At 26.4% G+C, this 11,890-nt stretch overlaps 1 protein-coding gene across 5 annotated transcripts; it reads right to left on the reverse strand.

Moving 5' to 3' along the window:
- Window positions 1–538: 538 nt before the first annotated feature.
- Window positions 539–9,926, reverse strand: LOC107450821 (perilipin-3). Of its 5 annotated transcripts, none has more exons than XM_016066727.3 (8): window positions 9,594–9,926; window positions 8,540–8,814; window positions 5,817–6,089; window positions 4,954–5,117; window positions 3,231–3,359; window positions 1,985–2,149; window positions 1,278–1,385; window positions 539–696 (listed from the first exon to the last, which is right to left on the reverse strand). In XM_016066727.3, the coding sequence occupies exons 2-8, from the start codon at window positions 8,781–8,783 to the stop codon at window positions 637–639; spliced, it is 1,143 nt and encodes a 380-aa protein (XP_015922213.1). In that variant the 5' UTR covers window positions 8,784–8,814; window positions 9,594–9,926; the 3' UTR covers window positions 539–636. The 5 variants fall into 5 exon arrangements, with proteins under 5 accessions (XP_015922213.1, XP_015922212.1, XP_071037438.1 ...); XM_016066726.3 differs by having other exon boundaries at window positions 9,453–9,659; XM_071181337.1 differs by lacking the exon at window positions 9,594–9,926 and adding an exon at window positions 9,259–9,399.
- Between the last annotated feature and the right edge of the window lie 1,964 nt (window positions 9,927–11,890).

Here is an 11,890-nt window from a genome sequence, read left to right on the forward strand (position 1 = left end):
CACCAGTAACTCTAATCTGAGACTAATTAAAAATCCTTAAACTGAAAGAGAAAAGTATTTTTTAAAATTTGATTTTGAAATGAAATTCATGTTTATGTCGTAATTTTTGTACCAATATTTTTTTAAATTTTTTTACTAGATTTTAAATTTTGGTGCTACTTTTTAAATGCTACATAAAATCTTACATTTACAAAAAGATCAACTAAAAATTAAGAAACATTTATTAAATATGAAGCTCGTAAAAACCTTGCACGTTAAATCTCTTGACTTTCACAAGATAGTATTTTACATAACATAATTTCCCATTATGTAAAAATACCCAGTGAAGGCTTTAACAATGAGAGTGAATATTTCTATGATATTTCAAAATTCTATCGCAATATTTTTATAAATTTACTTCAATTTAAACAAAATTTCGCCATCTTTGCAGTTTTAATTAATTCTTATAAATTCTCCTTTAAGGATAAATTTCAAAATGCAGAAGAAACAATAGATTACATGTGAATTTAAGATAAGTAGACTATACAAAAAACAAAGATACAATACAAAAACATTTTATTATTATAAAAATACAATAGAAAATTTCTTTAAAATATTGAAACATTTAACACTAACTATACATGTTCACTTTTATGTTTAAGAAGTTTTATCTTCTGCTTCATGACCCTTAGCAACATTTTCTTGATTCATTTCCTCCTTGAAAAGAAACAAAAATAAAGTTTAGCGCATGAAAAGTTTTTAATGTCTTTTTAGAAAAAGGAACTTCACAATACTTTAACCGAAAAAAAAAAGAGACAAATTTTAAAAAAACTACTAACTTTTCCTATTGCAATTTTTAACTGCAAATTTTATATATATATATATTAATTTGCTTTTAACATAAAAGTGATAACCTTGCAAATATGTTTGGAGTTAGACCTATCACAAGATTCAAAATTTTATTATGGCCAACTTAAATATCAACCTCAAATTTAATTCTGTTAAAAAATAAAAATGGTATAGCATTGGCATTATGATTTTAGACATATAGTTAAGTTTTACATTTCTTTAATGAAAAATATTAAAACAATTTCAAAAACGGTATGAAAGCTTTAAATTTAAAAATTTTTAAAACAAGTTTATTATTGGCTTGGAGTTATCTAAGTTCAGTAAACATCATTCAGAGAATATAAAAACAAAAAATTTAAAACTGAAAAAAAATACAAATTCATTGAAGATAATGAATTTTTCTTAAAAAGATTTAAATAAAATTACTTATTAAATTCTTTCAAATTTACCATTTCAATTTCTTGGGATTTCAAACTTTGAATAACTTCTTCCAATGAAGCAACTTTTTGTCGAACTGTTTGTAACAAATTTATTGTTATTTCACCAGCATTAGTAGCCTGTAAAAAATATAAAGTAAAATAGTTAAAAAAAAAAACAGATTTTTAGCATGAAAAAAAAAAAGACCTCACATTAACAAATATTTTTCTTAATTTCAACTCAACTCCTGTTAAATTTTAAGGTAAATTTAAAACTTACAATTATAAAAAAATAATTTGGAAAAAAAAAGCTATAATAAACACCTATATTTAATCAATTTCAATAAATAAACTAAATGCTTAACAGAGACACTTTTACAGATGTTTGGATTATATTCAAATGTTTGATAGAAAATAAAATTCTCTAATGTCCTAAGGATTATCCAGATAATGATTCAATCTCTTTCTATTATAACTGGAATTATATTTAAACAGCACATTTGAAATATTAGATTCCAATAGAAAAACACTTCGATAGCAGTAATTTACAAAAAAATTTTCAAGCACTTTAAGTAATTAAAACAAGTTTGTCAACCACAAAGTGAAAAAAAGTAAAAATTGAGAGAAACATTTTTCAGTAGATTTTAAAATAGTTAGATTAATAAACACATTTTTGAAGATTTAAATCGGAACATTTGCTGAAAACAAAAAGATTACTGATGTTAATGTAAAAACTATACCTGATCAAGTTGGGTGAAAAGTTCCGTGGCATATCTTTGAGCAGTTTGAACACCATCCTGATAGGTTGAGGGAAGGGAAGCTAGAGGTAAAGTTGATGTAGTGTAAACATGTACAAGAACTGAAGTTGTTCTACGGGCCAGAGAAAGTGCTCTTTGTTCAAGACTCTGAAACAATGCATTCATTACTTACATTCTATAAAATTTCTTTAAAACTAATACGTTCAGTGAAAGAAAAAAAAACTAATTTAAACAAAAACTCTAGCTTTATATAATCAGATATTTTCTATCTTTCATTCCACTAGACACATAGGAAACTCATTTCTAGAGAAATTTCTCTATTGGGCCCAAAAAAATCTAATTAAGTTTAACGAATTCATAACCTTCCTGTGCAAATATTTGTTTTTTAAACACTATTTTTCCCAAAATCATGGCATGACAAATGTTATCAATTAAACATTTTGATGGCAAAAGAGCCCGATAGGACTATTGGGCAAGTTTGTGTTCTAGTTTCGTATTCTGCGATTTTTTTTCCTTCCCTATTAATTTTAACAATGAAAATATTTTATCTTAACATTGAAACAGCTATTTGCAATTACACTTAATTTGCGGATAATATGTTTTATAGTACGATTTTTTTTTTTTTAAATATTGACTTTATATTATATACCATTTAAAGTCTGCCATCTTTTGGAAATTATAGTTTGTTAAAGGGGCTCTCTATAATTTTTGCAAAAATAACTATGAGAAATAAAATTTTAAAGTATTAATTGAGTTTAACTGATAGAAATTTCTAGTTAATTCCATAAAATCTTCAATAATTCACCAATAAATCTTCAAATAATTTTAATTAGATTTAAACCTTAATAGTTAGCATTCAAGTTTTAACCTTTCAATCCCATTTGGACAGGTATATTCCACAGATATTTTCAAAACGCTCATGAGCTAAATAAGCCTGAATTTTTTACAAACACATGTTTCACTGGTTTTCTGTGGTAATACAATAACATTTCAGTCCAATTGTTTACTTCTAATTGGCAGAATATTGTCATTTTCCCCTTATTTGATCTATTAAAGTCAGTAATTTAATTTGAACAGAAAACTAGTCTTGAAAGGGTTACGATGGTAGGTTTCATGAAAATGAGGAAAATAGTTTAAAGCAAGCACACATTTTGCAAGAGTCAATGCTTAAGAATATGGAAATTTATAAGGGAAAAATTTCAATTATGAGTGAATTAATTGAAATTACCTTTTCAGCTTCGTCAGATGCAGATGGTTCTTTGTTCAGTTCATCCCAAACCCAAGTTGCTTTCAATTTGGCTTCATCAACAACTTCCTGTACAGATTTATTGGCCACATTTTGTTTTAGCTGATTAACCTGATCAGTAGATTAAACAAGGTTTAAAATTCCAAAATTAAAATACGTAAATTAGAATTTGTCAATTGATACAGAATATCAAAGTGAAAATTTTTAAATTTGAGCAATTGTGCACAACTTGCTGAGAGGAACAATCTAATTATCTATAAACTAATCTATCATTCTAAATGTTACTGAATTTTAAACTAAAGCTTAGCTAGGTATTAGTATAAGCATAGCTAGGTATTAGTATAAGTATAGCTAAGTATTTTAGTAAGAAACTATTCCAGCAATTTAAAACATAACAAAAGCAATGAAAAAAAATTCTCTTATTATTAGAATGTTATCCCCAAAAATATGTTATTTCAAAAATACATAAATTGCATAAATGTTTTGTTTTTGAGAAATACTATCCGAAATTGCTAAGACTACGTCCATAATTCAAAGCTTTTAAAACAATAGTTGACCAAATATTTAAAAAAAAACTTTGCTACATGTCTTAGTTATTATGACACATTAAGCATTTTATTTTATAACCCTCGTTGATCAGCAGACCCAATTTTGAGTTTACAGCTACCAATGTTCAACTCCGCAGCCTCGTAATTTTGAACCAAATCCAGAAAACAAGGAAACTCCTGGATCAGTACCCCCAGAGGTATTCGTGATATAAACTTTGAGGACTTTGTGACCCAGATAGATTTAACGTGCACCACCATTTAATACACTGGGATTCTTCAGCTGGCTGGATGCGAACTCCCATCCTCTCGAACAATAGTTCAATGCCCTACTGACCAGGCAATTCCAGCAATTACCACTTAAGAACGAAATACAATTATATTATTAGTTTTTTAGCAGGTGCAAGTCCTTTTGCTGCCCACAAAGACACTCATGCATATTAAATTTTGTTACATCTAATAACTTAATTTTCTAGAAAGTATATTTAGTATTCTAGTCATCTTGTTCGTAATTCTTCACATATACAATCAACTCATTTCTTTTTGAATAACTTCTTTTACTATTAGTAAAATATTGCAAATTTATGTTATAACCTACTTTGAAATGTTATTAACTCTCCATGTTAGTTTTCAGACGAATCTAAGAGATTTTGTTCTAATAGTCTAACTCATGGTTGAAATTAGTATATAGCACACACTTTAGAATCAATATTTTAATTATAACTATTAAGAATTTTTTCATTTCACAGGAATGATTAATATTACTATAACACCCAAATTGAACATGCCAACTTTTTCTGAATCTGAAAGATTTAAATTGAAGTTTCGAGCTCCTATGTTTAGACATATGTTTAATTTATCAAAAGTAATACGAAACTTTAACCATAATAACCATTAATTTATCACAATACTTCTACATATTTTAAGCTGTATTTGAAAAAAAAATATGCAGTCAATTTTCATCTGTTTCTATAACAGATTTCTACCAATATGGTATTGTAATCAATTCATATCATGACTTGCATAGTTTCTTTTCAATGCAAATTCTGAAAACTAACAACTCCATGCCAAATATGGAATAAGAGCCTTCTAAATAATCAAGATATTTAATGAATTAAATTTTCTTTACGAAAAAATATATAAAAACATATTTAACTTACAAGTTCAAGAATGTAAGACAGTTTTGAAGCATATTCCTCTGAAACACGATGGACAACCATAACACGCTCCACACCATGACCATACAAACGTAATCCAATTTTGCTGGTTAGTTTAGAAGCCCGATCATACATAGAGGAACTTTGAGTTGAAGCTTCAGGAGATCCTAAAAAATTAAAAAAATGTTTTAGAACTTCAAACATCAAATATTACAGAGACAAAAATTAAATTTTTAGTACAAGAGCCAAATTTACTCATAAAGGTAAATTTAAATGACATACAAGAGAAATTGAGAGTTTTGTAAAGAATAAAAAGAAATGCCAATTAAACCCAATGGCAGTTTAGCAAATGGGCAAAAATCTGGAGGATGTTTTCACATTATGGACTACTTCCTTATTCAATAACAAGGCAAAACCAATTTGATTATAGAGAAAAATGCAGGTTAAAATAAGATTTTTATGTACAGGACTGTGGATAATTTGCAAAGAAAAATCTAAATCCATATTTTAAATTCATGCAAAAGCAAAGTTATTCTAAGTTAAGAAGATAATTTTTTTTTAATATAGAGAACAGTTAAAACGTAATGATAAATTTAAAAAATCGTAATCTGAAAACCATTAATAGTTTTGCTAAAATTATTTCCTGTTAAAAATTTGATTTCGTAATAAATTAAAAAATTTCTAAAGGATTATAAACCTTAGTCAATGCTACAATGAATTTTTAGAAGCTCAAATCCTTTTTTGCAGGACCCGGAATAAACTAACAGCACAATATTGCATTTAATTTCGAAACTAGAGTAGTTTATAACTGAGTTAACTTGTTTCAAATTAGTTTAAACTGTAATTAAAAAATATTTAAGACTAACCTTCACCAAAAGCTGGAGGTAAATAGGCATCAACCAAGTTTTCAGTTTGGTTCAAAACTTTAGAAGCAGTTTCTACACCATAGCTTTTAACATTATTTAAAGTTTCAGTGCCATAGGTTTTTATATCATCCACTTTTTGATTAGCAAAGTCAAGAGTAGAAGAAGTTATTTTCCTTGTTTCTTCAACAAGTTGTTCTGGAGGCATCGTAAGAAATGGAACTTTTTCTTCCATGGCAACTAAACCTTTGCAAGCAAGTTGATCAATGACTTTAGCTAAAATAAATTAAAGAAAACTTGTATAAAGATAAAATTATAACAGTAATCCTGAAATATTTTAATTACAGATATCAATCACTACAAAATACTCTTGTTTTAACGATTGAGATTTCGGACATCTTCAAACTTTTTAAAGTAAAAGAAAGAAAAAAATACTATGGGCATAGCAGTTTTGCAATACACACAAAGTATCAAAACAACCCTGGGCATATAATTTTTGAAGGAGACAAATACATTACTCCTCTAAATTTCTCATTTAAAAAAAAAAAAAAATGAAATTTTATACAAGTAGACTTTTGTACTACTAACATATGTGTAACATCTTTAGGTTGTTGATAAAATTAAAGCTGTCTGTTAGTGAGATCTTAATAACTTTTTAGTCTGAGACCAAATAAAATAGACAACATGACTTCAAGACTTATTAAATTTAGTTTCTAAATAAAAATGTTTTGTACAAATAAGGCTTAAGAAAGATGAATAAGTACAACATAAAATATTAATATATATATAATTTTTTAAGTTTATTTTATCATAATGCCCTATCAACTTACACTCTGGAAAGAAAATTTTAAATAAAACAAAATAGAAAACTTTATATGCAAATTTGTTAATAAATTTTTATTCTTTAAGTTAATGAGTGGAACTTTAAAGTGTTTAAAATTACTATTAAAATAATTGAAATGTATTTTGACATTTAACACATTATAATGCCAGTTACTATAATTTTAAAAGAAATTTCACACCAAAAGAACTGCATTCTGGAAAATTATTAGGCTCTGAGAATTCTTTCTTTACACCAGACTTGTTCTAGGATTTAGTCAAAACAAATTAAATCTTTAACATGATTTTTTCTCAACTTGTCTAAAATATTAGAAGGACTTAGTCATTTTAAACGTAGAGAAACACTATCCCAAACAATAAATTTAGTTACATATTTCATTATGTGACACTTTAAGGAAAATATACTGTAATTATAACTGAATCATTTATTCATATTAAGAACCAGGAATTGTAAAAATTCTAGATCAAGGTCTTAAGCTCTCTTCAACAAATTTTAAAAACAAATTACAATCACAATTTCAATATAACAACTCAATCGCCCTGGCCAAAAACAAACATATTGTAGGATGCATGAAAGTTTTAATATTTACCTACTCCTAACTGAAAATGCTAGATTAATTTTTTTTTTCTTTGATGTTTAAATACATAAAAACAGTTTTAAAAAATGGCTAAATGGGGAAGATTTCCGCAACATGATCTGCGGAACAGCTACCAAGTCCGTGAGAAACTAAAGAAATATCTCAGAAAAACAGACTAAGGGTATAAACTTGTAGCCACCTCAGAGTAAACACCACTACATTTTTTACTTTTTTCAATTTTAATTAAACTTGGCACCTGTTAATATCTTTTGTCAAGAAATTCAAAAAATGGACAAGGGAGTTTTGCTTTTGTTTAGACTCTTATTAAAATGTGCAACCATACAATTCAATTAAGTTCAACAATTTAGGAAAATAGTTACAGCATTTTAGGAAATTAAAGATAATTAATGCAAAAAAAGAGATATCAACCTATAAAATCTAATAAAAAAGAAATATTTATAAAAATAGATAATTTTCAAAATTTGTGACACCAATAAAGAAAAAGGTTTGCGATTAAAAAAATAAATAAGTTTAATTTAAATATATTTTGAATATTTAATACTTAAAAAAAATTAGTTTATGATTAAATTCTATATTATTTAATTTTCCTGTAAGTTATATCAGTCATCAATTTAGAAAAAATTTTAAATATCCAGTAAAATTAAATGTTTTAAAAACAAAATTTATTTTTCACTGAAAATTTTTTTTTTTTTAATATTCCTACATTTTATGTTCATAAGTTTAAAAAGAGGTTTTGTATTATAAAGAGAAAAAAATTTATAAAAGAATTAGAAAAAATTTTATATATAACTAAACATTCAGTTACTTAAAGAACTTTAGTAAAATAAAATAAAGTTCACAGTGAGAAAAATAGATATAAAAAATTGTACCAAAGAATTTGAAACATTAAAAGATTAATAAATAAAATCTAACATGCAATAAAATAAAAATTCTATTCTTTGATTTCTTATAATTTTGGATTAACATTAATACAACTAAGCACTTACTCTCGGAAGTTTATTTATACAAATCAAACAATTTAGATCTATAAAGTTTTAGATCTTCAAGTTATTACATAAAAATAAAATAAGCAAAAAGATTTTAAAGAGTTAAAACAATTTGCAAATTTTCTACGAAAATTTTAGTTTTTAACAATACAATTTCTATGTCAATATGACCATTTATTGGAACAAGTCAAACTTCGCAAAAATAATCTTACATATTAAAATAAAAACTCATTGACTCCATTACATATCAAATATTAAAATTAGATTATAAAACTGGAATTTTTAAAAACTTAAAAATTACCTTGTGGTTGCACTTTTTCCAAAAATGGTTTAGCAGTTACAGCAAGATAAAGAGCTGTTGATTCAGCAGCAGTAAGAGCAGCTGAAGTAAATCTATTTAATCCTTTCACTTGATTGTACACAGCAGAGCCATATTCCATAGCACTACTCATAGCAGGGAGTTCTGACACTTTTTCCAGAAACTCACTCTTCATTTCTGGACTAGCAGTAGTTTGTTGTTGGGTTTCAGCTTCAGGATTTGCCATTTTATATTCAAAAAGTAGTGAACTAGACTTTCTAGAATTAAAGAATATTTCAGTTTTAATTAAAAGGCATTATATACATACGCATTAAAAGTTAAATTACAACTGTAAAAAAAAAATTACATTAATTAGGTGAATTCCTCTAGCTTTAAATATTTAAAATATATGTCATCAGTCAACACTTAAAATTTCTTTAAAAAAAAAAAAAGTTAAATTTAAGAACGATCGTAATAAGCTCAGGCAATAGGAGCCCCATATATTAAGATTAAACGAACTTAAAACATTTTAAAATAAAGAAATTTTATGCCAGTTTAGTTTTTTTAAGAACAAAATTTTGGAAAAATGCAGGGAAAAAAAAGTTTACAAAATAAAACAATTTACAAAGACTAGTTTACAATTAGGTTTGATGTTAGGTGCTCATACGCGAATAAACATTCGAGAAAATTCAGAATCAAAATATATATTAAACAAGCTTTACTCGATTTGCAGAACTATGTAATTAAAATAAAATGCTTTGAAAGGAAAGTTAATAAATTACAAAACATGCCACAACCTGTACAATACAAAAAAAAACTTAAATAGCTTTTGAAATTAAAATAGTGAGTGACAATTTTGCTCAATTTTTCCTGCTCAAACTTGAAACAAAATTAAATGGCTGAACATAAAACTTACAAACAAAAGTATCCTCACGTAAGTGGTTAGACACAATTAAATTAATTCTAAAGAGGACTTATTCCAGTAAAACAAAATTATTTATACTCAATTTCACACACTGACAGTTCAAAGTTCACATACGATATGTCATTTACGCACCTTTAAATTTGCATCCAATTGCGCTACTTGCTTTCTGGGCGGATCTAGCTTTGATCATGACATGACTTTATGACTACCATGTTACGAGTACTTATTGCTACTTTGGCGACATGTCTGAGTCAATATTAATCTTAATTTCATCATCTGACTAGATAAATTCCAGAATTGCTTCAGAAATATCTCTTAAAAACGGAAATAAAATTTAGAATTATAATCTTACACACTCGCAATCGAATACTAATTATAAATGTAAATGATTTCTATTTCTAAGAATAACTGAAATTCCAATTGGCGATCTGATGACGCATAAGGTTTTCGGCAAACCTAATGATTGAAAAAAACAAACAAAATAAACACGTGTTGCTTGCTCCTCTCTGAACTTTTGCAATACGTCATGGAGGGGGAAAAGTTTCTATCACATGATCACGTCAGTTTTACCTGTTGAATTCGAAGGAACTAATTAAAAAATACACGGCTTTTGGATTTATATCTATTTTAGTAAAATGAAGGGAAAAAGTTTGTGAAAAACTTTTATGTAGTCGATCTCATGCTTTTCTTTTCGAGATTTTTATTCTTCAATAATAAAAGTTTAAAAAAATATTGTTTTGTTGAATTTTAATTGGAATTTCTTTTCATATAACTGCAGGCACATGCATGATTTAAAAGTGAATTTCCATATATATATTTAGTATTATTAATAATGTATTAAATTTATATAATAATAAACAATATGCTTCAATTTTTTAAAATAAATTGTATGTCTTAATGTGGTAACAATTCAGGAAAATTCTATAGAATTCTGGAGAATTCTTTAAGGAAAGCATCCCATTTTGTGTCATAGTAAATTTTTATACTTTTATTTTTCTGTCACTTAATTTAAGCTTGAAACATACTAAATACATAAAACAAGTATTATAAATTTAAAAGAAAACCTAACTTGATAACTCAAGAGTAGAAACTCCCTTACAAAAAGTATAAAAATAGAATTTATCTTTTAACGTGTAGATCGCTCAAAATTGATACATGTTGGAAATTTTATTACACAATGCAGTATTATCAAAGGCATGTCTTTTTGACCTTGAAAAGATGGTGTACAGATCATTCGACCAAAACCGGGGCAACTGATCTCCACGCGCGGATCTGAAACAATTGAAAGATTGTCTTTTTATTTATTTATTATATAGTAAAATAATAATGTATATCCGGTGTGTTTTAACAAATATTTTCAATCAAATTACTTATTAATATGTTTTTCTTTTTTGGAAAACTACCTCAGAATAAAGTAATTTAAATGAGAAAACTGCAAATATTGCTTTTCAAACTTCAGCTGTACATTTTATCCTTTATGGCTTTTAAAAACTAAATATAAAAAAAAGAAGATTGCCTGTATTTTAAAAAAGGTAGGTAGTTACAAAATTAAAATGTCTTTATTTTTTATCACAGTGACGTTGTTGTTATTATTTTCGAACTTATAATTTCTTTATGCGTCAGGATGAGTAATAGAAAGATGAATCAGATCTCAATGCTCATTTTTTAAAAAAAAATCGGTTTAAAAAATTTTGTATTTTTCTGATTTTTCAAAAATAAAATGTTTACTTTTTATAAAACTGTTTTCTTAAAAATAAAAAAAAAAGAAAGCTGTACATTTTATCCTTTATGACTTTTAAAAATTAAAGATTAAAAAAAAGAACACTGCCTGTATTTTGAAAAGGTTTTGGTAGTTACAAAATTAAAATGTCTCTATTTATTATCACAGTGACGTTGTTGTTATTATTTTCGAACTTATAATTTATTTATCCGCCAAGTTGAGTAATAGAAATACGAATCAGACCTCAATGCGCATTTTCAAAAAAAAATCGATTTAAAAAATAAAAAAATTCTGATTCTTCAAAATTAAAATGAAATGTTTCCTTTTTCAAAAAACTGTTTCTTAAAAAAAAAAATGTTAAATAATATGTTATAAAGACTTAAAATAGTTTAGATATTTTGTTTTAAAAAAGAGCAAATTACAAGCTATAAACATTTTTTTATTTTATTTTATACCCGTCGTTGAACAGCCGACCCAATTTTTGGGTTAACGACTTCTAATGTTCAACTCCGTAGTCTTGTAATTTTGAACCAATCCAGAAGACAAACAAACTCCTGAATTAGTACCACCAGATGTATTGATTTGTTATGGGAACATAGAGGACATTGCGAGTAGACAGATTTAACGTGCACCAGTCACCATTTACTACACGGGAAGTCTTCGGAGGGCGGGGATCCAACCCACGAGCTTAAACACTTAAAATAATGTT

The sequence above is a fragment of the Parasteatoda tepidariorum genome, chromosome 5 (genome assembly GCF_043381705.1).
Source record: "Parasteatoda tepidariorum isolate YZ-2023 chromosome 5, CAS_Ptep_4.0, whole genome shotgun sequence".
NCBI lineage: Eukaryota > Metazoa > Arthropoda > Arachnida > Araneae > Theridiidae > Parasteatoda > Parasteatoda tepidariorum.